The 26,253-nt window shown below is 36.4% G+C and overlaps 1 protein-coding gene across 10 annotated transcripts in view; it reads right to left on the bottom strand.

Moving 5' to 3' along the window:
- Window positions 1-875: 875 nt before the first annotated feature.
- Window positions 876-26,253, bottom strand: part of RBL1 (RB transcriptional corepressor like 1) — a 96,911-nt gene continuing 71,533 nt past the window's right edge. For 5 of the 10 annotated variants that reach the window (XM_077169335.1, XM_077169343.1, XM_077169325.1 and 2 more), the window contains 7 exons: window positions 25,690-25,901; window positions 14,274-14,450; window positions 12,728-12,799; window positions 10,794-10,884; window positions 5,688-5,836; window positions 3,752-3,916; window positions 876-2,512 (listed from right to left, as the gene is read on the bottom strand). In XM_077169335.1, the coding sequence (XP_077025450.1) occupies window positions 2,342-2,512; window positions 3,752-3,916; window positions 5,688-5,836; window positions 10,794-10,884; window positions 12,728-12,799; window positions 14,274-14,450; window positions 25,690-25,901 (1,037 nt within the window). In that variant the 3' untranslated portion in view covers window positions 876-2,341. The remainder of the gene's footprint in view (window positions 2,513-3,751; window positions 3,917-5,687; window positions 5,837-10,793; window positions 10,885-12,727; window positions 12,800-14,273; window positions 14,451-25,689; window positions 25,902-26,253) is intronic. The other 5 variants (XM_077169309.1, XM_077169294.1, XM_077169364.1 and 2 more) reach the window with 2 other exon arrangements.

Genomic DNA, 26,253 nt, shown 5'->3' with positions numbered 1-26,253 from the left:
TTGGTTTGTCACTAATTACTTGCCAAACCAAGGCCCAGCTCTCATGGAGGGGATGCAATTCTATTTGAGGCTTACCAACAGATGGTGCTCGTGAGCCACCTCTTTCCCTCAGCTGTCTCTTCCCAACTACAGTGACCAGCTGAGCAAGATTGCACCTGGTGGGGCCACTATTCTCTGCACTTTTGGGATGGTTATTCTTGTCACCTGGTGGGGCAGCTATCCTTGCACCCAGTGGAGCTGTTGGTACCAGTGGGTGGAGAGGGGCTTTTCATTTCTTCTGGGAACCAGACTGCTGTGCAGTGGAAGAGTGGCACCAGCCTCTGTGGCTTGAGAAATTTAGATTTCTACATGGGATCTCTGCTGTTCCACCATTCCAGACTGGTATAGGATATGTATCTGATCACCAAGGTTTCCCAAACAATCATTTCATACAATTCCTAGCTATTTACTAGCTGCCCTAGAGGACGAACTAAATTCGTCTCCTCACTACACTGCCATCTTGCTCTGCCTCTATCTGGTTCACCTTTATACCCTTTGCACCCAGCAGAGGGCCTGGCATAGAATAGGCAGTGAATAGATACTTGGTGAATTAGTGAAAGTACTATAAAGAACAAATAGAAACAGGCAATAACATTAACTTTTAAATTACACGAAGGAATTCAAAAGATACGAAGTTGATATTTAAAGAAACAGATTGTTAGATGGCTGCATAATTGCATCTAGCACATAGAAAAGAGGACAAGCGTACTTTCAATAATCTAAAAAACTCCAATGTTTTATTAGCCATTTATGTATATTAATACCATTAAACCTAATAAAAACATGTTCAGATTTCTCATTAGTCAGTGTACAAATATTTATATTTTGTATATTAATAATGAAAATGAAAATGATACAATAGTTATTAACTACATAAAAATATGTACAAGAACTCAAGACAGACTTTATTTGGCTTATAGCATGTGTAGATACTACACAAAAAAATGAGGTTGTAACTTTCAGAAAAGTAAAATGTGAGCAAAATCCCTTTACTTTTAATATTTAAAAATAAAATTCCAGGCAATACTTTACTAGTTGACAAGCAAAGATTTGGAAAATTAAAATCAGGTAGGGTTAGACAGAGGTAAATTAAACATTATGAATTTTAAAAAATAAGGTTTTCAGTTAAAAACATACATTTAATAGCATCTTTTCAAAATTCATTAAGAATGGCCTAAGTTTTTCCATATTTTGGTAACATACTAGAAAAAATTAATTTTAAGGAACTGATTCATTGGAAATCTGTCCCCTGATACAAACAAATATCCTCAAGGGGAACCTAGCTGTCATACCCTAATAGGAAACTCATGATGCACCAATAATATTGAGAACAAGGAGGACAAAATAATATGAGTTGTTTATTGATATACATTAGAATTATAAGGCACAAGGTGATTTTAATGATGGGGTTTTGAAAAAGATTTCAAATATACTTAGGAAATCAATGGAACATTGAGAATGACTGACGTTATGATGACCTCAAAAATAGTATCTCACACACTATCATGCTGCTGCCTCACTAGTAGGAAATTTAGTTTTAATCACTCTGATTTTTTTCTCTCAAAACTGATTTGAAAGGCAGCTTTCCCTTTTGAGAATTACATGATTTAATATAATCATGTATAGTTAAGTTGTCACAAAACCCAAACCAATTATAGTTTAAGAAAGAAGCAAGTGCCTCTTTTCTAGGGTTGTGACACTAGGCTAAGAAGACTCAGGGGCACATCTGCTTGTGCCCAAAGAAAGGAAGGGCAGGAAGGGAAGAAATCTAGGCAACCCAGAATGGTGGTAGCACCCAGATGCAGAGTCACCACAGGAGGTCAGAGAGACAGGCTGTTGTACCATTTGGCCCAGTGCTATGGGAACCAATTCTTATTTCAATATTACATTGAGAATACAAATATCTTAAAACAAATGCTTACCAAAATGGGTTATTTACTTTTATATTATAAAGCACAGGATGAAAAAGATGTTTGATTTTTTGAAAATGTGAGCTTTTCAGAAAGATCCATAGGGTTTTTCTCTTTATTTCTCCATCTTAAAAACAAACCCAAGGAACAACAAACAAATTCTATGACTATTAATATTTTGAAAAGGCACTTAAAATATTCCTTTCTTATCCAACTCAAAATATATATCTCTGCCAAATACATTCTGAATAAATGTAAAAGGAAACACATAATTTTGGTGCGATTTTTGTTATAAATTTACCATCTGTAGGGGTGAAAGTTCTGAAAGATAGAGTCCCAAAAATTCTCCAAAACAATCTGAAAGTGCTTTTATCATAGAAGCAGGAAGGGTGTTAATGATTTGCTCTTTCACTGACAACATCCTGCAGTCGTTTAAGTAAAACGTCATCATTTTCTTGACAGAGGCGTTTGGCAGGGGATTCTGCATCACTATCTATGGCTATTGCTCGCTTCTTGGTTCTCTGCTCACCTTGCCTTATCATGTTGTTGATATCTTTCAAACTCTGTTAAAAAATAGAGGACATGTGTGAATAAAAAGGGAAAGAAAGGAAACAGACTCAGAGAACTAAGCTAACTGCTTTTTTCTGCTCTCTATCCTCTATCCAAATCCGTACATCAGGGGGAGAGATTCTTTTTGAATTTTGGCCAACCTGTAAAAGTTGGTTAGAAATAATTTTTCCAGGTGGTTTAAAAATTGGATTTACTTAGCAGTAGTAAATCTGTTGGCCCTAGATAAGAAGTGGCAAAATCATCTAGAAACTTACAAGAAATGCACATTTACGAGCCTCCTCTTACTCCCATTGAATCAGACACTCTGGAAGTAGGCCAACCAACCTGTGTTTTAACAAGCCTTCCAGATTATTCTGATGCTCCCTAAAGTTTGAGATCCTCTTCCTTAGAGCATTGCTTTTTAAATTTTAATGTGTTTATCAATCATTTGGGGACCTTGTTAAAATGCAGATTCAGAGTCAGCAGTGCTACTGTGGGGCTTGAGATTCTGCATTTCTAATAAGCTCTCAGGTGATGCTGATGTTGCTGGTCCCTGAACAACAATGATCCTGAAAGCTATGCATCACAATCATCCATGGACCTTGTTATAAGTACAGAGTTCCTGCCTGTTGGCCAGCTTTGTGATTCAGTAGGTCTGTGATGGTCCTGCCAATATCTGAAAACAGTGGTCATCATTGTACAGGGATAAAGATGGATGTAACCACAATGCTATCTGTGTGTGTATGAGGAAGTGCTATTAGTGCACATATGAGGAAGCCTTTTTTTTTCAGACTTTTTGCAATCCTGGTTGCCACCCACTGGTTGAACTTTCACTTCCAAGGTCTTTCTTTTTTTTTTTTTGCATGGGCAGGCACAGGGAATCGAACCCAGGTCTCCAGCATGGTAGGCGAGAACGCTGCCACTGAGCCACCATGGCCTACCCTCAAGGTCTTTCTTTAAACTTAACATTCCCCATGTCTGACCATTTAAAGACGTTGCCTTCCTTCTCATGACCATGCTTGAGCAGGGAAACACACTGGACTCTAGCAGTGAAATCCAAAATATCTTGTCAGTAATAACTGATTGAACTTACCTTAACTAAATACCCTTCTGCTCTTGATCACAGGAAACTGGCTATGGTAACAATTCATATTTTATTAGTAGTAACTTTGCAGAAAAAACAAGATTACCAACTAGCAACCTGAAATCCATCCTCTAACATATGAATATAAGTTATTTTGGAGTAAAGCTACCTTAGAAGGGCTGCCATTGAACTTGTATAGCAGAGCACTCCCTGGTGTAAGGCCTGCTCCATTCTTGTGCGGGGAAACATAAACAGAGTGCTGCTGAGAAATGCGGCGTGGCGAGCCTGGATGTTGCTTAATATGTGGGAAAGGAGAGAGTGGTGGAGCTGCCATCTGAAATGAACCCAAAAGTTAGTTTGTTTAGATAAAAGATTTTTTTAAAAATCACGCTCTGAAAACTATTGCCTTTTCCTTTCTTTGCTCTGTATATATGTTATTATAGTATAACAATAAAAAAAAAATCACGCTCTCATACACTGAATCATGTCCCCCACAAAGACACATTCAGGTCCTAACCCCTAGTCTACTGGGTATGAACTCATTTGTAAATAGGACCTTTGAAGATCCTGTTTGGATGAGGTCAAATTGGCCTTAATCCAATAAGACTGAAGTCTTTATAAGCAGAGGAAATTTGGATGTAGCCAGTTAGGAAAAGCCAGAGAATGAGAGAGATCACCATATGGTGGAGGCAGAGATGTACCTACAAACCAAGGAATGTCAAGGATCACTGGTAAGTCATTAATAGAATGCTACAGACTCTGGAAGAAAGTATGGCCTGGTGATACTTTTTCAGCCTCCAAAACTGTGAGATATTAAATTTCTGTGGTTTAAGCCAATCAGTTTGTGGTATTTTGTCATAGCAGCCCTGGTACATTAAGATATCCGCCTCTTTTTATTCTTATTACCATTTCCTAGTTAGGAGTTTGATAGCTTATTTATGGATGAAAAAAGGGAAGAAACGATCATTCTTCATTTTTCAACAATTATTAAAAGATAAACTAAAATTCACTTTCCTGAATCAGGAAATCTTGTACAAAGTACTAAGAATTCTGGGACAAGACTCTCAGAGTAGTAATCCAGGAACTTGGGAACCTTGGCCCTCCTCAGAAAATAGGGGGCAAAGAGTAATCAATGTTCTTTCACTTGCTGTAAGAATCTCTCTACACACACATACCCACAACCAAGCAGAGAGGGTAAAAGAGAGGCAGAGAATGCTATAAGCCAGCATGTTGATTCCAACATGAAACAAATCTGTTAACAAGATTGGAAAGACCCTAAAATATTTAGAAATAGAATTAGGTGAGCAGGAACTGCATTTTTCTTTAATATTATGAACAATGGAAATAAAGTAAATGGAGAGGTCCCATAACATTTCATTCATCATCTTCATTTGGAACAAATAAAACCGGTTATGATTGATAACTAATTTGGTAAAGGATATTCACAGTACAACACATGATAGAAGAGAGGTGAAAATGATGGTGTAGTAGGAACAGTCTTGAGCCTCTGAGGACAGTCACAGAAAGAACACACACATATATGTATATGGTGAATGGCTGGATGCATCTTCCAGGCTTCCCTTGTACTAGTGTCGTTCTCTTCTTCTTTATAGCTAAATCTGGTCTCCTGGGAACCAACCTCAGCTAATACATTGGGCCTTTTTTCTCCAGCCTGCTGCTACTGCCAAATTTAAGATCTGTATAATAATTTCTTAGTGTTGCTACAACTAATGATCCAGACCTATTTAGTTCTTTTCTCTTTATCTTTAGAAAAACATATATCTCATAAATATAGCAATCAGAAACCAAATACAAGAGAAAAATTACGTGAATTGTTTTCATTTTTCCATGTTCCCGTCTAGTCCATGTCTATACACATATTTTATTTCTAACAACATAATCACAGTATGGATAGAATTTCCATAATTTCCTTTGATACTGTTGTATTACAGTCTTACTTGCTCTCTGATTAATTACTGGTATACTTCTCTTATATAATGCATCAGTGAGGATTTAAACTCTGAAATACTTACCTAGCCAAACAAACTCATAGTAATCCAACTATGACTATCGATATTAATAAAGGAGTAAGGCATAAAACATACCACATGATCCTGATTTGACAAGTCGTATTTCAGTGCAAATGATTTCACTCTTCCTACATATATCGTATTGTAAAATTTGATGAGATCACCTCTTTCCTCTTTTACTGGTCCACTAGAACAGTCTGGTGTTTCTGCAGCATCTTCTAAGTCTATTAAAAAGAACTCAGTGTTGTGATAACTATATTCTAACATCAAATTGGTGATTTGAATTACAGTAAAATAAACCTAAATCTTTATTTACAGCAATTGCGGTTTTGGAGAAGGTTAAAAGATCTATCTGTACTATGTATAAATTAAATTGCAATCTAGAGAAATGAAAATGTAAACTTAAAATGGTGTTCTTTTCCCTTGATATCACTTCAGCAAGAACTTTTTCACAACCACAGCTTTTGAGCTTACTGTCACTAGTGCCCATTAGGGTACCCTGAGTTAGGATTGAACTAAACTGAGCTCCAGAGTATGGGCAGCAGTAGTAAACTCTGAGCTTCAGAAACAACAGGGCCTGCAGATATTCATGTTGGCTCTTTGAGAATAGTAGAAAGACTCCAAAAGGTAAAGCATATCCTCATAAGTTAGGGAAGAAGCAAGGTGAATTGCTAGTATTTTTTTATTTTTGTGCAAATACATGGCAAGTGACAGGTGTTCTAGGGGCCTCCATGCATAGTAGGAACATTTGTGCTCAGTTTTTAGTTAGCTGTCCTCCTTTCCTATCTATTGGTGTCACCCAAAGATGTGGGCTCTTGCATAGCTGGTGATACAAGGCAGAGTTTTATCTTATCCTCTTTTTTTGGGAAGAGTAATACAAGCTATCATCTGACTACAGGAGCTAAGAAAGTTTACAATCAATCAAAAAGAATTCAGTGTATGAAAAAGGGATCTCATTTTCAAATGCCTGGGCCTACAAACACTGCAAACATGGGTAGAAGCATGCCCCCACCTTAGGCAATCCAGAAAACTTAAAGATGGGCCAAAGGCCAAGTGACCCCATGACTCTCTATAGGGATCTCATGCCTTTTTTACTCTTGCTTTTTTTGCAGGATTTTAATAGGGGGAGAAAAAGACATGTGTTTAAATAACTTGAGGAAATCCTTCATATTATATCCTCTTCTTGGAAATTCAGGACACATGTTAGTACATTAAAGGCTCTGAAAAGTCCTGCCATTGGGGGGGGGGGGGGGTGGGAGGACATGTTCACTTTAACTCCATGCTTCCCAAGTTTTTATGCATAGTCCCTGCTCCCCCACAACAGTGTCCTGGGGAACACTGTTCCAAGGCATATAAGCTTTAGAAACAGCTGTTATAGGTTATTCTCATTATATAGATCAGTTCTCCTTGGATTAGAAATTTCTTGAGGCAAAGACTATAGGCTATTCCAGTTGTTACTATTTAATAAAGTAAGGAGCTATATTTGTTTGAATGAACTAAGCACTTGATATGCCTTGGATTCTATTTAAATTATAATTTAATAAATTTAATTTTATTAGCTTATTTTCTTCATTTCAAAATAGAAAACAAGGGGTCAGATTTTTACCTTCCCACCTCATTAAGGAACTTGGCACCCTGAAGGTAAAACTTCAGTAAGCCTAGTAACTACCTCACCACATAGACTGCAATTTGTTACAAAACAAATTTGTTTCCCCTCAGAAAGTAGGGACATCTTCCTAATATAATATGAGCCAGATGGTACAAGTTTGTAAAATGAGCTTGTGAATCATTACATTTTTATTAATTTTCCATAGTGCTGCCAAGGATAAGAGGAATGACTTTTCGGATTAGCAGATAACAATGTCAAGCAAAAAAATGTGGTTTTAGGTAAAACTTCAGAAGAATGGAGATAGTATATGCAGAGATCCAGAGAGATAGGCTGGATTTTTAGCCTGGATCTTTGGTTTGAGAATTTTCCAAGTATCAAGTAAAAGTGCAAAGGGAGAAGTAAGTTATCCTGGAATTGGGGGTGTGTAGAGATGGTTAATTTTATACCCCAGGACAATACAAGTGATTCAAGAAAAAAGATGTTGAGGAGAACAGTGGATTTCTATTTTTCAGGAGAACTGGTTTCACAGGTTGGGTACACCCAAATCATCTGGGATGAACACTGATGAAGTCCCGACCCACTGTCCCTCAGGAACTGCTGCTCAATCGACTGAAGCTGATTTCTTTCCACCTATTATCATTAGTCTTCAGATTGCAAAGTGGCATATACTGTGACTCTTGCCACTTAAAAACTGAGAAGATAAAGATATGAAATTATTTTATGATGAATCAAAGATCTGAATTTATTTATAAACCATTTACTAAAGGATCAGGATGGAAAATGATGGGCTTGACCAGCACAGCAGAACTTTTCTGGCGTGGGCATTTCATATTTATTTTCTATTTCTCTTACCAGCTCCTACCCACATTCCTTTTTTTCCCCACAATAAGAGTGCAGTGAATATTTCAGACTGGCTTTCTGATTAAGAGGGCAAGGGATTTAGTCCCATTTACTCAAAGCCACTGACCAAAGATCAATTTAAAACTTCAGTGGTTTCAGACTATTTCAGACTATTTTTGGCAGTTTCTTATGAGCTTCAAAAGACACCACTATAATATAAAAACAATTTAAAATGTACTCTATTTACGTGTTTATCTATCTGGTGACTATAACACAGGTATAGTACAGATAAAGTCCAATTATCAATTTGCATTTATCAAATTTATACATGTCAAATGAAAACAGAATTCCAGTCTCTTGAGAGATTTTGCTTTAACTGTTTCTTGACTTAACTTTCAACATTTAAAGGATTTTAAGCTAAGTAAGAAATGTGACATTAAAAAAATTATTCTATTAAAAAGCAAAACGTGGACAGCCACCAGAATCAATAGCGCCAACAGAATGGACAGTGCCCCAGGGAACCCACTGAAGAGAAAGCTAGCAGATCTCACCATATGTCTTCCCAGCTAAGAGAGAAACCCTAAACATCATCGGCCTTCCTGAACCAAGCCTTCAGGTCCCTCCTGGGAATGCCAAAATTAATTTCTAAAGGCTGCCACTATTGTGTCTCTTACTAAAAAAGTCTCCAAGGGAACCATTACACTATAGAATGTCCTTCCCAATTTGAGAGGCCCAATTTCTGTCTCAGATCAGAAGATAAGAGAAGCTGAAGAAACTGCAGTGCTTTCTACTTTCAAGTGGGTTTTCTGTTGTATCTACACGACAATGCAAAAATGGTGCTTAGCCCCCATGGGCTAGGACAGAGGACTAGCTGGGCTAAAGTGGCTCTGGGAAAAAACACTTGCAGGTCAGAAATCTTATCAGTATGCAGTGGAAAAGAACAGAGATATAGGGGAAGGACATGAAGAGCCAATTCATAAAAGAGATAAAGCTGATAAACAAAAACATGAAGAAATGTTCAAGCTCATTGGTAAGCAAATAAATAAAAATCAAAATACACTGTTTCTCAATTGTCAAACTAACAATTATTTTCAAAGTAATAATGCCTCATGTGCCAGACAATCAGGGACCATTGAGTGTAAACTGGTGTAGGCACAAGCTGGCCAAACCCTACAGAAACCACTAGGCAAACATTCTCAAAACCTTGATGGTTTGTCTCTTTTGACCTACAGAGACCATTTCTGGACAGTTAATTAAAGGAAATACTTCTTCATTGTAAAAATATTTTATGCACAAAGTTGACTTTTGCATTTATAATAACACAAAACTGGAAATCACCTAAATATCTGGCAGCAAAATGAACATAAAGAAAACTAGGAAGAATCTGTACAATGGAGTATTATCCAGCTTCTTAAATGATCTTTATGAAGACTATTAGAAAATATTTATGATGTGTGAAATGAAAGAAGTTGCCAATTATGCATACTATCTGATTATGAATATTTTTAAGTTTTTGCACTTTTTAAAAAGAAGATAAATCAAAATGTCGCTAGCAGTAGTTGTTTGGGTACTAAGCCTTAGGGTAATTTTAAAATAATTTTTTCTTTTGATTTCTCTGTATTTCCAGCCTAAATATAATGAACCTGTATAATGAAATGAAAAGACAACCAGCTTATTTTAAAGAGTTTGGGCAGGGAAGAAAGAAGTGTACAAGCCTCAAAATAGGAACCCGACCTTTCCTTTCCCTCCCCTCCCCTTCTCTTGCTAAATAAATGGAAGTTGAACTGAAAAAAAAAAAAAAAGCAAAATGAAAAAAAGACATGAAAGAACTATACCATTAATATAATAAATATGGTACTTCTTAGAAACAAAATAAAACTGACAGCTACTACTTACTGAGACTTTACTATGAGCAAGCCTTGTGTTAAACACCTTATATACTTCATTCCTTTTAATCCCTAAAACAAGCCTCTGAGGAAGTATGATAAAATTTTCAGTTTACTATAACATACTTAAGTATTATGTTTATGTTACTTAGGTTAAGCTATAATCTGGGTCTCAGAAGTGTTCCAAATCAAGAAAACCTAATCTAGTCCGGGGTGGTCTGCTAGCATGATAATGAAGAATGTGTGGTCTACGGGTGGTGTGTATGTACATATTTATACCTACATTTAAATACATGGAAAGATGAGACAAGCAGATGGGCAGAAGAAGCATTTTCACAACCTATCAACATATAAATACTGAGCATTCATTTTATTTTCTTTGGAAAAAAATTACTAGTGCCTTAAATTATCTTAACTTTGGTGGCAACATGATGGCAGCCTTGTCTGGGGTGGTAAAATGATTTATATATTTATTAATGAACAGGACAACTGTTTCCCCAGGTAGATCAATAATAGCTACCTTATCTTTTCTGTCATTCAGGCTTATTTTTGAATTTTATTAAGTGCCTTTTATGTGTTTTATTAGTGTGTGTAAGTAGACTAGGAAACTTCTGCTGAAATACAATTAACAAGGAATCAACTAATGGTTTCAATATACTAGGTCTTTGGAGAGGGCTGAGCATACTTGACACAGAATAATTCTCAAACTTGTTTGTTTCTTCCCAAAACATGTGTGCATTGCTCACCCTACCTATATCATGACTCCATGTTGCCTGATACCCACTGCATTATATACAACGTACACAAAGGCATATCACATACAGCATGTTAAATTGGATAACTTACCACAATCTGTCATTTCAATATCACCATTTATGTTTTTATTATATGCCACAACTTCTTTTGGAATTCTTTTCAATAAAACACTTCTATAGACCTATAGGTCAGAGGGGAGAAAAGGACTGTTGAGGCCACAAAGTGGAACAGATTAAACAAAAACAAAATAAGAAGAGCAAAATATCAAGCTAATTAAAAATATTTATCTGTGTGTGGGTGATAATCAAAAGCAAGATGTTATTAGCTATGGTAGGTGAAGATTATGGCAAATATCTAAGAAGAAGGGATCTTGAAGCAAGGCACACCAATTAAAATATGTGATTTTAGAAGTTTATAAAAGGGAAGAAGAATTAAATAAGTAAACAACTGAAGACTGATAAGCAGGTTTCACCAAATAAAAGCAACCTTGAAGATCTGATGTCATGCCTCCTTTCTCTTAATTCCTTGCACAAGAATCACTTGATCTCAGTAAGGTTTATTTCCTTGCCCCATTCCTATCTCTCCTTTCAGATGACCTTATTACAATTGTTTTTACCCTCCCTGACCCCAAACTTTTTCCTCCCTCAGAAATAGGTGTAAGGGCATGATCCATTCTACCTCATCTTGAGATTACTGTGGTTGGAATATTCAGGACCTCTATAGGGTCTAGACTTGAGGGATTTTTTGAAAGAGGCCCAGAACTCAGCAGGTTGCAGGACATAACAAATGCCTGTGGCTCTTCAAAAGTCTCTGTATTATTGATTATCAGCGTATTCTGGGGCTTAGAAGGAATATGACCACCAGTACTGGGGCTTGGGATATCTGAGTCACTGTACCTGAGTTCCTGTCTAAGATGCCAGATTGCCAGGACTGGAGAAAAGGCTATTATGCTCCCTTAGAGCAGACCAAACAGGACCTTGAATGGCCAAGATTTCAGGAAAGCTAACCCTGTGTTTTTCGGTTACAACAATATGGACTTAATAGTCATTAAATGCTTATTATGTGCCAGGCTGCTATGCTAACAGTTTACAGTTCTTTAACTGAAAGGTTTTACAGGATTCTCACCATGGCTATTACCATAACATTTATGAGAAATGCTTAACATTTATCTGAAGATGCAAATACTAGGATTCTTAACAAATGGACTCAAGTTAATAAAACCCTCAAATTTGGCTGAATTTAAATATTATGAGACAACCAAGTCTCATTCAATTAAGGAATGTTATTATTATATATATTCTTCATTAGATTTTCTAGTGAAAATATCCCCATTCAACAATGAACAAATGGAATGGCAGAACTTATGACAAGTAGATACAAGTATACGGAGAAATCTGGAACAGTCATTGTCATAGTCAGGTTCATGTGTCAACTTGGCCAGGTGGTGGTACCTGTTTGTCTGGTTGGGCAAGTGCTGGCCTGTCTATTGCAATTAAGGGCATTTCATAGAATTAAATCATGATCACATCAGCTGCATCCACAGTTGATTCCATTTGAAATCAGCCAAGGGGCGTGTCTTCTGCAATGAGTGATGCTTAATTTAATTACTGGAAGCCTTTTAAGGAGGATTCAGAAGAGACAGGCTCTCTTCCTGTTTTGGCCGGTGAGCCTCTCCTGTGGAGTTCATCCAGACCCTCCAGCGGAATTGTCGGCTTCACAACCTGCCCTGTGGATTTTGGACTCTGTGTTCCCATGGTTAGGTGAGACACTTTTATAAATTTTATATTTGAGAGTGTTTCCTGTTGATTCTGTTTCTCTAGAGAACCCTAACTAGTACAGTCATATTTCCAGGCTTCTATTAAAACTGTCTTTTTATGAAACTGTCTCCTGAATTTAATGGTATCCATTAAACCAGAAAATCCAAAGTATACTAAACTACAAAAGAAGTTTACTTTTTATATGAGTTGTCAGCAGAGAAAGAGTACAAATCTATTTTTGCAGAGAGAAAAAATAATATAACTCACGTGACTATTAGCTTGGGGCTGATTCCTATAACTTTTCATTATTTCTTGAAAAGTTCTTTCTTCTTTTGTTACCTAAGGAAAATAAAAACTGCATTTATGAACTGCTTTTGAAAGAAAAATGGCTTTGAACAAAAACTTCAATTATAGGTTGACATTGAGAGCACACTTGCAGAAAGCTATTAACCTCAGGCCAGTCTATGATTAAAAGCCACTAACATTTATGATTTTTACAACCTTTAAATTTCAGGCTTTGTGGCCTGTGGGGATTCTGCTAATAGTTTCATTAATCAAAAAGCGCTGAGATTGCTAGGGTGTAATGCTACTGAAAACCCATTTCTTTATATAAAGAATGGTATGAGAAAACATAGATCTGCTGATTACCTATAGTTTCCAATTTTATTAGTTTTAAATACTTATTTAAAAGTAAATTAACTTACTAAAGGATAAGAAATGTCTTATGGTGTTTTACAATAAAAATGAGTGGTTATTACAGGATAGGCTTTTAACATTTTAGGACAGACTGTATGGTTTCTAGAGCTTAGAAAAATCACAATGGTGGCCAAAAGGAAGAAAATGGATTAACGATCCAAAAAGGAATCGCTTCTGGCCTATCTGGTTTCATGAAGTTTACTTAAATTACTCCTTTCCCCTGCTTCACTATCCATTAGCATTAAACCCATTCTCTATAATGATAAGCTAGAAATGGCAAAGCCTAAACCTTGGCAGTTTTCAGGAAAACAAAAATGATCTGTAATTAGTTAATAATATTTTTCAAGATTTATTTTGTATAGGAACAGAGATTTTAAAGAGGCAATGTGGGAGGAGGTCACAAAGGAGTTTGAGAACATTTCCTCTGCCTCAAGAAGCTTAAAAAAAAGGGGGGGGGGGATCTTAACTGTGTTCATCAGCGAGGACTGCCAGTGTGGCAAACATGGTCAAGTTCAAAGTTACAGACAATTCTTTCATATAGACCAGATTTTTAAAAAACAAGTAAGAAATGCTAACTTATGACTTAAAACATATAGCAAGAAGAAAGTAAAATGCTCTTCTGAATAGATGCAATAAATCATTGGAAAGCAAGATAGTACAGAAGCTACTCTACACCAGATCTACATCAGTAGATCATAAATTGCCATTTATTGGGTAACTTGGCCAAGTTACTTACAGCTTTGGAACTCAATTAGTTGCTTAAAATATAATGTAAGCAAGATTATTTTACTTTCAAACACCAGATCAGAAGGGTCGCAGGAGTGAGGGCAGGAATGGTGGTGTTCACATTAACACTGTGGAGAGCTGCTTTACTATTGCCCTAAGACCCTTTCCAACTTTTTCTACCAATGTATTCTCATAAAGCAGAAAAACAAGTTATTTGAAACTAAATGGAGAGTACAGAGAATAAATACAGTAGTTGGAACTATTTAATTGGCAATGTACACTGTTGGTTTGCAGAGCTAAAGGCAAACAAGGGATCAAATTCAACAGATTTTTACATCATGTTTAAATATAGGCAATTAGTACAAAGAGCTTCCACCAACTTATACGTTACCTTTGCCATGATGTAAAAGGCACAAAGAAGGAGCTGATCCAAATGCCTGTCTTTCATTAGATCGGGGCAGTGAACTAAAGTGAATTCAAAACATGTCCATATCTTCCTTCGTAACTCATTAGAAACATCCAATTTTAAACATAAATCACGTAAGCGTACACTTGCCAAATGATAGACCTAAGACAGAAGATAATACATTGATGCAAAAAAGCTAGGGGAATCATTTCTGAAATTTTTGTCTTACCATGAATAGGGATTGTAAAGGCAAACATTTTTTTCTTTTTTTTCATTACACAGTTGTATATTCATCATCATGATCACTTCTTAGAACATTTGCATCAATTCAGAAAAAGAAAACAGAAAAAAATTCATACATACCATACTCGTTACCCCTCCTTTTCATTGATCACTAACATTTCAATCTACTAAATTTATTTTAACATTTGTTCCCATTATTTATTTATTTTTAATCCATATGTTTTCCTCATCTGTCCATAAAGTAGATAAAAGAAGCATCAGACACAAGGTTTTCACAATCAGTCACACTGTGAATCACACAGTCTCACTGTGAAAGCTCTATCATTATACAATCATCTTCAAGAAACATGGCTACTGGAACACAGCTCTACATTTTCAGGCACTTCCCTCCGGCCTCTCCATTACATCTTGAATAACAAGGTGATATCTACTTAATGCATAAGAATAACCTCCAGGATAACCTCTCGACTGTGTTTGGAATCTCTCAGCCATTGACACTTTGTCTCATTTCACTTCTCCCCGCCTTGGTCGAGAAGGTTTTCTCAATCCCTTGAGGCTGAATCTTAGCTCATTCTAGGATTTATGTCCCACGTTGTCAGGAAGGTCCACACCCCTGGGAGTCATGTCCCACGTAGACAGGGGGAGGGTGGTGAGTTTGCTTGTTGTGTTGGCTGGAGAGAGAGGCCACATCTGAGCAACAAAAGAGGATCTCTTGGGGGTGACTCTCAGGCCTAATTTTAAGTAGGCCTGACCTATCCTTTGTGGGGTTAACTTTCATATGAACAAAGCCCAAGATTGGGGGCTCGGCCTATAGCTTTGGTTGTCCACACTGCTTGTGAGAATATCAAGAATTCAACTTGGGGAAGTTGAATTTCCCCTGTTCTCACCATTCCCCTAAGGGGACTTTGCAAATACTTTTTTATTCACTGTTAAATCACTCTGGGATTTATCGGGGCATCACTCTGGACAAACCCACAAAATCTCATGTCCTACTCAAGATCCCATGTACTTATGGGGTTCAGTTAAGCTGTCCACATAAGTTATATTAAGAAATGCACTAGTCAAAATATAAATTTTGTACCAAATAAACATTTTTTACTTCAGTCTCACACATAAGTTGAAATTTTAAAATGTTAATTACCATCTATTTTCAGCACTCTGCAGTTATGACATTCCTTTGTTCTTCCTCATGCAAAAACATTTTTTTAATTTGTACATTTAGTTACTATCATTATACACTCTAGGCATTCCTAGGTTATACCATCTCAGTCGTTATCGTCTATCTCTCTTTCTGATTTCATTTCTGCCCCCAGCCCTCCTCCCTTTATCATTCTCACATTCAGCTTCATTCAGTGCTCTAACATAATGGTATTACAGTTAGGTAGTATTGTGCTATCCATTTCTCCGTTTTTACATTCAGTCCTGTTGCACAACCTGTATCCCTTCAACTCCAGTTACCCAATGTCTTACTCTATTTCTATCTCCTGATGGTCTCTGTTACCAATGAAGTTCTCCAAGTTTATTCACTAATGTCAGTTCATATCAGTGAGACCATATGGTATTTATCCTTTTGTTTCTGGCTAATCTCAATCAGCATAATGCCCTCAAGGTCCATCCATGTTGTTACATACTTCATAACTTTATTCTGTCTTACAGTTGCATAATATTCCATCAATGTATATACCACAACTTGTTTAGCCACTCGTCTGTTGATGGACATTTTGGCTGTTTCCATTTCTTTGCAATTGTAAATAGTGCTGCTATAAACATTGGTGTGCAAATGTCCATTTGTGTCCTTGCCCTCATGTCCTCTGAGCAGATACCTAGCAATGGTATTGTCGGGTCATATGGCAATTCTATATTTAGCTTTTTGAGGAACCACCAAACTGCCTTCCCAGCAGTTGTACCATTTGACATTCTCACCAGCAGTGGATAAGTGTGCCTCTTTCTCCACATCATCTCCAGCACTTGTCATTTCCTCTTATATCGATAATGGCCATTCTGGTGGGTGTGAGATGATATCTCATTGTGGTTTTGATTTGCATTTCTCTAATGGCCAGGGACATGAGCATCTCTTCATGTGCCTTTTGGCCATTTGTATTTCCTCTTCTGGGAAGTGTCTGTTCAGGTCTTTTGCCCATTTTGTAATTGGGTTGGCCGTCTTTTTGTTGTTGAGTTGAAATAAATTCTGGATACTAGACCTTTATCTGATATGTCGTTTCCAAATATTTTCTCCCATTGTGTAAGCTATTTTTTACTTTCTTGATGAAGTTCTTTGATGTGCAAAAGTGTTTAATTTTGAAGAGTTCCCATTTATTTATTTATTTCCTCAATGCTCTTGCCTTGGGTGTAAGGTTTAGAAAACTGCCTCCTATTATAAGATTTATAAGACATTTCCCTACATTTTCTTCTAACAGTTCTATGGTCTTAGATCTAATATTTAGGTCTTTGATTCATTTTGAATTAACTTTTGTATAGGGTGTGAGATATGGGTCCTCTTTCATTCTTTTGCATATGGATATCCAGTTCTCTAGACACCATTTATTGAAGAGACTGTTCTGTCCCAGGTGAGTTGGCTTGACTGCCCTATCAAAGATCAATTATCCATAGAGGAGAGAGAGAGTCTATATCTGAACACTCTACTCGATTCCATGGGTCAGTATATCTATTTTTATGCCAGTACCATGCTGTTTTGACCACTGTAGCTTCATAGTATGCCTTAAAGTCAGGTAACATGAGACCTCCAACTTCATTTTTTTTTCTTCATATACTTTTAGCAATTCGGGGCACCCTGCCCTTCCAGATAGATTTGGTTATTGGTTTTTCTATTTCTGAAAAGTAAGCTTTTGGGATTTTAACTGGTATTGCATTGAATCTGTAAATCAATTTAGGTAGAATTGACATCTTAACTATATTTAGTCTTCCAATCCATGAACACGGTATGCACTTCCATCTATTTAGATCTTCTGTGATTTCTTTTAACAGTTTCTTGTAGTTTTCTTTGTATAGGTCTTTTGTGTCTTTAGTTAAATTTATTCCTAAATATTTTATTCTTTTGGTTGCAATTGTAAATGGAACTCGTTTCTTGATTTCCCCCTCAGATTGTTCATTACTAGTGTATAGAAACACTGCATATTTTTGAGTGTGGATCTTGTAACCTGCTACTTTATATACTCATTTATTAGCTCTAGTAGTTTTGCTGTGGAGTTTTCGGGGTTTTCGACATAGAGTATCATATCATCTGCAAACAGTGAGAGTTTTACTTCTTCCTTTCCAATTTTGATGCCTTGTATTTCTTTTTCTTTTTTAATTGCTCTGGTTAGAACTTCCAAAACAATGTTGAATAACAGTGGTGATAGTGGATACCCTTGTGTTGCTCCTGATCTTAGGGTGAAAGTTTTCAGTTTTTCCCCATTGAGAATGATATTAGCTGTGGGTTTTTCATGTATTCCCTTTATCATGTTGAGGAAGTTCCCTTCTATTCTTATCCTTTGAAGTGTTGTCAACAGGAAAGGATGTTGAATTTTGTCAAATGCCTTCTCTGGATCAATCGAGATGATCATTTCTGCTTTGATTTGTTGATATGGTGTCTTGCATTAATTGATATTCTTATGTTGAAACATCCTTGCATACCTGGGATGAATCCTACTTGGTCATGATGTGTAATTCTTTTAATGTGTTGCTGGATTCGATTTGCTAGAATTTTGTTGAGGATTTTTGCGTCTATATTCATTAGAGACATTGGTCTGTAGTTTTCTTTTTTTGTAATATCTTTGTCTGGCTTTGGTATGAGGGTGATGTTGGCTTTGTAGAATGAGTTAGGTAGCTTTCCCTCCTCTTCAATTTTTTTGAAGAGTATGAGCAGGATTGGTACTAATTCTTTCTGGAATGTTTGGTAGAATTCACATGTGAAGCCATCTGGTCCTGCAATTTTCTTTTTGCGTAGCTTCTTAATGACTGATTCAATTTCTTTACTTGTGATTGGTTTGTTGAGGTCGTCTATTTCTTCTAGAGTCAAAGTTGGTTGTTCATGCCTTTCTAGAAAATTGTCCATTTCATCTACATTGTCAAGTTTATTAGCATAAAATAGTATCCTGTCATTAATTCCTTTATTTCTGTGGGGTCAGTGGTGATGTCTCCTCTTCCATTTCTGATCTTATTTATTTGCATGCTCTCTTTTCTTCTTTTTGTGAATCTTGCAAAGGGTCCATCAATCTTACTGATTTTCTTCTGGTTTAGCAACCAGCTTCTGGTTTTGTTGATTTAGTCAATTGTTTTTATGTTCTCAATTTCATTTATTTCTGCTCTAATCTTTATTATTTCTTTCCTTTTGATTGCTTTGGGGTTAGTTTGCTGTTCTTTCTCTAGTTCTTCCAAGTGGACAGTTAATTCCTCTATTTTTGCCCTTTCTTCTTTTTTGATATAGGTATTTAGGGCAATAAATTTTCCTCTTAGCATTGCCTTTGCTGCATCCCATAAGTTTTGATATGTTGTGTTTTCATTTTCATTTGCCTCGAGATATTTACTGATTTCCCTTGTAATTTCTTCCTTGACCCTCTGGTTGTTTAAGAGTGTGTTGTTGAGCCTCCACATATTTGTGAATTTTCTGGCACTCTGCCAATTATTGATTTCTTGTATGATCTGAGAAAGTGTTTTGTATGATTTCAATCTTTTTAAATTTATTGAGACTTGCTTTGGGACCCAGCATATGGTCTATCCTTGAGAATGATCCATGAGCACTTGAGAAAAAGGTGTATCCTGCTGTTGTGGGGTGTAATGTTCTATAAATGTCTGTTAAGTATAGCTCATTTATTGTAATATTTAAATTCTCTGTTTCTTTATTGATCCTCTGTCTAGATGTTCTGTCCATTGATAAGAGTGGGGAATTGAAGTCTCCAACTATTATGGTAGATGTGTCTACTTCTCTTTTCAGTGTTTGCCGCATGTATTTTGGAGCATTCTGGCTCGGTGCATAAATATTTATGATTGTTATGTCTTCTGGCTGAATTGTTCCTTTTATTAATACATAGCATCCTTCTTTTTCTCTTTTAACTGTTTTACATTTGAAGTCTAATTTGTTGTATATTAGTATAGCTACTCCTGCTCTTTACTGATTATTATTTGCATGAAATATCTTTTCCCAAACTTTCACTGTCAACCTGTGTTTATCCTTGGGTCTAAGATGTGTTTCCTGTAGACAGCATATAGATGGGTCCTTTTTTTAATCCAATCATGTCAGTCTATGTCTTTTGATCAGGGAGTTTAATTCATTACATTTAGTGTTATAACTGTATGGGTAGTATTTTCTTCTACCATTTTGCCTTTTGGATTTTATATGTCACATCTAATTTTCCTTCTTTTTACCTTTACTCATAGTCTTCACTTCTACACTCTTCTCCTCACCTCTCTCTTCTGTCTTTTCGTATCTGTCTCTAGGGTTCCCTTTAGTATTTCTTGCAGAGCTGGTCTCTTGGTCACAAATTCTCTCAGTGATTTTTTGTCTGAAAATGTTTTAATTTCTCCCTCATTTTTGAAGGACAATTTTGCTGGATATAGAATGCTTGGTTGGCAGTTTTTCTCTTTTAGTAATTTAAATATATCATCCCACTGTCTTCTTGCCTCCATGGTTTCTGCTAAGAGATCTACGCATAGTCTTATTGGGTTTCCCTTGTATGTGATGGATTGCTTTTCTCTTGCTGCCTTCAAGATCCTCTCTTTCTCTTTGACCTCTGACATTCTGATTATTAAATGTCTTGGAGTACTTCTATTTGGATCTATTTTCTTTGGGGTATGCTGTACTTCTTGGATCTGTAATTTTAAGTCTGTTATAAGAGTTGGGAAATTTTCAGTGATAATTTCCTCCATTAGTTTATCTCCTCCTTTTCGCTTCTCTTCTCCTTCTGGGACACCCACAACACATATATTCGTGTGCTTCATATCGTCATTGAATTCCCTGAGTCTCTGCTCATATTTTTCCATTTTTTCCCCCTATATTTTGTTTCTTGTCGGATTTCAGATGTTCCATCTTCCAGTTCACTAATCCTATCTTCTGCCTCTCAAAATCTACCATTGTAGGTTTCCATTGTTTTTTTTTATCTCTTCTACTGTGCTTTTCATTCCCATAAGTTTCATGATTTGTTTTTTCAAACTTTCAATTTCTCCTTTTTGTTCATTCCTTGCCTTCTTTATATCCTCCCCGAATTCATTGATTTTATTTTTGATGAGGTTTTCCATGTCAGTTTGTATATTCTGAATTAATTGTTAAAACTCCTGTATCTCATTTGAATTGGTTTGTTCCTTTGACTGGGCCATACCTTCAATTTTCCTACTATGACTTGTTATTTTTTGCTGGTGTCTAGGCATTTAATTACCTTAATTAGTTTTTCTGGATATTGTTTTCGCTTCCTTTACCTAGGGTTTTCTTGCTGGATGAATTAGTCTCCTGTCTGTTCTTTGACATTCAGTTCAGCTTTTTCTGGAGCTGTAGCTTAGGCTTTGTTTAGCAGAAGAGAATTTTTTAGTTCCTGTTTTCTTGTTTCTTGCCCTGTCTGTATGGTGCCTTCCCCCCCACACACCCTTAGGATGGTCTATGTAGGTATTATAGACCCCAGCCGTATTTTCCCAGACCAAACTGGCCTTCTGTCAGGAGGAAAGAGTCACCTGCATCAGGATTCCCTGAAGGTGAGACCCAGCAAGTTGAAAGAATTTCATGTGAAGTCTCTGAACTCTGTTTTTCTTATCCTGCCCAGTTTGTGGCACTTGTCTGCCTGTATGTCCCACCAACATTAGATGATGCGGTACCTTTAACTTTGGCAGACTCTTCCTGCTGGGGGCATGATGGAGACAGAGGAGAGGTTGTAGGCTTGTTTTAATAGCTTCAAATTACCAAGGCCTGGTGTCTGAATTCCTTGAGGGAGGGATTCCACCTGAGTTGGGCTTCACCCCTACCCTGGGGAAGGCACAGCCTCCAGAGAAGCCCTGAAATGAGCTTGTTTCTGCCTATGCCTGGGGCAGTTGCAGCCTGAGAAGCCCTGCCGCTGTATCCAAAGACAGTCAAGCCTTTGTAGAAACACAGTCATAAAAACCTCTGCTTCTTTTTTTTCTTTTTTCCATCAGCCCTGCCCCTTTGCGCCGGGGCAATAATCAGCGACCTCCACTTTCACCAGGTTCACCTGAGCTGGGGGCCTATTTTTAGTTGTCTGAATTTGTTAATTAATTCCACAATTGGTGTTTGGCTGTGCTCAGCCCCTGTTGCTGGTAAAGTCTCTTTCCTTTCCCCTCTGGGAAGCAGCCTGTGAGGAGGGGCGCTGGCCGCCACGGCTTGGGTAACTCACGGTTCTGGGGGTGCTTGCAGCTGGTTCAGCTGGTCCAGACTGGGGTACGCTATGTGTCCGGTCACTGGCGTGGCCCCAGGACCTGTTCTGTACTGTTCCTGGTTATTTAGTAGCTGTTCTGGAAGACGAACTAAATCGCGCACCTTGGTAAGCTGCCATCTTGGCACCTCTGAAGGGTTCTTAAGGTAAGGTAAGGGGGCATGTTCTTCTTCCTGCCTGCTGGAATGAAGATATGCCTATTTGGAATAGAAGTAGTCATATGGACCGATTTGGAAGCTTTGTATTGTGAATGTCAAAAAACGCTAGAAGCAATCTAGATTCCAAACGGCAGTGGCATAGCAGTACTGGACTACCTACCCAAACTTAATATGAGAAAGAAACAAAGTTCTATCCTGTTTAACTTACTGCTATTTGTTATTTTTCTCAGAGCTAACCTAAACCTAAGAAATAAATAAGATGAGGACTATGACCGAAGTCAGAGCTCTTTTCAGGTACTCTGAAACAAGTAGAAGTAAATATAAAAATACAAGACAATAATTGTCACATTTTATCTAAGACTAATTCAGACACTGCACCAAGACTTTTCATGATAGTAAGTGACAAAAGAATAGAGAAAGGCATGACATTACACAATGCTGAAAAAAAGAAAAGACAAAACTGTGGTTTCTCCTTCCTTTACAATTCTTAAGAATAGGTTAGCTAGATGTCTAGTTGTGAGTTCTGGGATTTTGTTTAAAGAGAAGAATCATGTTCAGTTACAAATATTTTTTCAGACAATGATAAAAATGGGCTTCCAAACTGAATCCATGAGTATATTAAAAGGATTATACAATATCACCAAGTGGAATTTATTCCAAGAATGCAAGGAGGGTTTAATATAAGAAAAATCAATGTAATATACCCTTAATAGAATGAAGGGGAAAAACCTCATGATCTCAATTGATATTTAAAAGGTAATTGACAAAATCCAACATCCTTTTGTGATAAAAAAAAAATGCTCAGAAAACTAGGAATAGAAGGGAACGTTCAACACAATAAATAGCATTTATGAAAACTCCACTGCAAATATCATACTCAAAGGTAAAAGACCATAAGCTTTTTCCCTAAGATCAGGAACAAGACAAGGATGTCCTCTGACGCTGCTCAACACTTGACTAGAAATTCAAGCCAAAACAATCAGGTAAGAGAAAGAAATAAAAGGCTTCCACATTAGAAAGGAAGAAGTCAAATTAGCCCTATTCACAGATGACATGATCCTATATATAGAAAATCCCAAAGTATCCATAAGGAAGCTACTAGAACTAGTAAATTAATTCAGCATCATGTATGATAAAGGGTAATATGCAGAAGTCAGTTGGGTTTCTATAGGCCTGTAATGAACAGCCTGAAAAGGAAATCAAGAAAATAATTCCATTTACAATAGTATCTAAAAGAATAAAATACCTAGGAATAAATACAACCAAGGAGATGAAAAATTTGTATACTGAAAACTACAAAACACTGCTGAAATAAAATAAAGGCCTAAATAAATGGAAAGACATCCCATGTCCGTGGATCGAAAGATTTAATATTGATAAGACATCTACAAACTCAGTGTAATCCCTACCAAAATTCCAAATGCCTTTTTTGCAGTAATGGAAAAGTTTATCCTCAAATTCAAATGGAATTGCAAGGAACCATGAACAGCCAAAATAATCTTGAAGAAGAAGAGAAAAGTTGGAGGACTAATACTTCCTGACTTCAAAACTTACCTCAAAGCTAAAGTAATTAATACAGTGTGGTATTGGCTTAAGGACAGATACACAGAACGGTGGAATAAAACTGAATGTCCACATATAAATCTACACATCTATGACTAGCTGATTTTCAACAAGGGTGCTAAGACCATTCAATGGGGAAATAATAGTGTCTTCAACAAATGGTTGAAATCCACATGCAAAAGAATGAATGTGCATATACAAAATTAATACAAAATGAATTCAAAATGCACCAAGGATCTAAATACAGGAGCAATACATAGGCACCTTGTAGAGGTAACAGAGTTTTAGATTTTACACCAAAAGCATAAGTAACAAAGACAAAATGGACTTCATCAAAATCAAAAACTTTTGTGAATCAAAGGACATTATCAAGAAAGTGAAAAGCCAACCTCCAGCATGGGAGAAAATATTTGGAAACCATATATCTAGTAAGGGTTTAATATACTGAATACACAAAGAACTCCTACAAATCAACAACAAAAAGACACACAACCCAATTAAATGAGTCAAGAATTTGAATTGACATTCTTCCAAAGAAGATATTCAAATGGCCAATAAGTATATGAAAAGATGCTCAACATCATTAGCCATTAAAGAAATGCAAATTAAAACTACAATGGGATAACACTTCATACTTACAAAATAATAAAATAAAAAAATTTTATTACTAAAAAATTTGAAAAAAAGAGGTTGTCAAGGATGCAGAGAATAGGAACCCAAGTGCATTGTTAGTGGGAATGTAAAATGGTGCAGCTGCTGTAAGAAACAGTTTGGTGATTCTTCAGAAATTAATACAAAATTACCATACAACCTGGCAATTCCACTCCTAGGTGTGTATATATATATATCCCAAAGAACTGAAAGCAGGTACTTGGACAGATATTTGCATACCACTGTTCATAGCAGCATTATTCACAATAGCCAAGAGGTGGAAACAACCCAAGTGTTCATCACCAGAAGAAAAGAAACATATTGTGTGTGTATATATATATATATATATATATATACATATATATATATACACATATACACACACACACACACACACAATGGTATAATAGTCAGCCATAAAAAGGAATGAAGTGGGCAGACCATGGTGGCTCAGCAGGCAGAGTTCTCACCTCGCCTGCCATGCCAGACACCTGGGTTCAATTCCCTGTGCCTGCTCATGTTAAAAAAAAGTAATGAAATGCTGGCATATACTACAAAATGGATGAACCTGAAAGACATCATGTTGAGGGAAATAAGTCAGATGAAAAGGACAAATATTGTATGTTTTCTCTCATATGAAATACTTAGAAGAAGCAAATTCATAGAGACCTAAAGCAGAATAGTGGTTTTCAGGTGTGGTGGGGAGGGAGGAATAGGGAATTACTACTAAGTAAGTATGAGTTTTGGTTTGGGATGATGAAAATAGCCTGGAAAGTGATACTGGTAAAAATTACACAGGATTATCAATGTACTTAAGGTAAAATGGTAAAATGGTTTTTGTTATGCATATTTTACCACAATTTATTTTAAAAAGGTGAAAAATGGCTTCTAAAAGATAGGACAAGTTAAAATGATTTCTATCTTAACTCTTTTAGTACCATTTCATAAATACTAAAATAACTTAGGGGTTATAATGAGAGTTTAACTGGTCAATCTTAAAAGGTATCACACCAGATTTGTGATAAAAACAATGTAGCTTCCCCCAATACCCCACCAAACTTTATCATTCTTCAGTAATTTAAGTTCATCCATGAACCATGAGATCTAAGATTTACTTGTTCCACAATGAAGTCCATTTTACAGTGGCATAATACAATGATGTTCTACTAAATTCAGAAGAGGTTGGCCAACTGCTTACTCAAAGTTATATAAGAACTTACAAGCTGATAGGAAATTTAAATTAGATTAGGAAATAGAGTCCAACTACAAAAGCCTTTGTTCAAAATAGCTTACCAAGATAAAATGTTCTATAAGAGATCAAATATATATATATATATATATTTTAAATGTTGGCCTGTTATTTTTACTTGACTTGATTAAATGAGCTATTTGTGGAGGTATACAAACACGTACCTTTCTGTAAAATAGTGCTAAGGATCCAGTTCTCTTTGGTTTGCTTATTCCCATCGTATGTACGTCTTGTGTTTTAGTCAGATGTGTCTGTCTTGGAGAAGCACCAAGTAACGATTGAGCCGTAAGTGATACAGGACTCTCCATTTTGGACTCCTGAGTTGTATTCATGGAAATGGGTATAAGTGTGATCCTCCCAGCATCATTTGTAATACCTGAAAGCACAATTAAGAGTTTTCAGTTTTAGAAATAAGCTGCTTGTGGTCCAGGACAGCTGTAAATTATGTACATTTCATATTTATTTGTTTAACTTATAAGGCAAATACTAATGAGCTATAACCAAAGAATATCTTATTTAAATGAGTTGTATATACTTGTAACCTAGCTTTCCAATAAGTCTACCTTCTTCATCAACCAAATAATTAGAGATAAAAACTTCTTGGCAATCAAATTTGAAGTTTTAAGATCACAAACAGCAAAGAAAGTATTTAAAGACCTTAATATATTCTGATGTTGTTCTTCTAGTTCAGGGATTGGCAAATTATGGCCCATGGGTCAAATTCAGCC

The sequence above is a fragment of the Tamandua tetradactyla genome, chromosome 1, assembly GCF_023851605.1.
Source record: "Tamandua tetradactyla isolate mTamTet1 chromosome 1, mTamTet1.pri, whole genome shotgun sequence".
Classification (NCBI taxonomy): Eukaryota; Metazoa; Chordata; class Mammalia; order Pilosa; family Myrmecophagidae; genus Tamandua; species Tamandua tetradactyla.
This window is presented reverse-complemented; position numbering and strand designations above follow the sequence as displayed.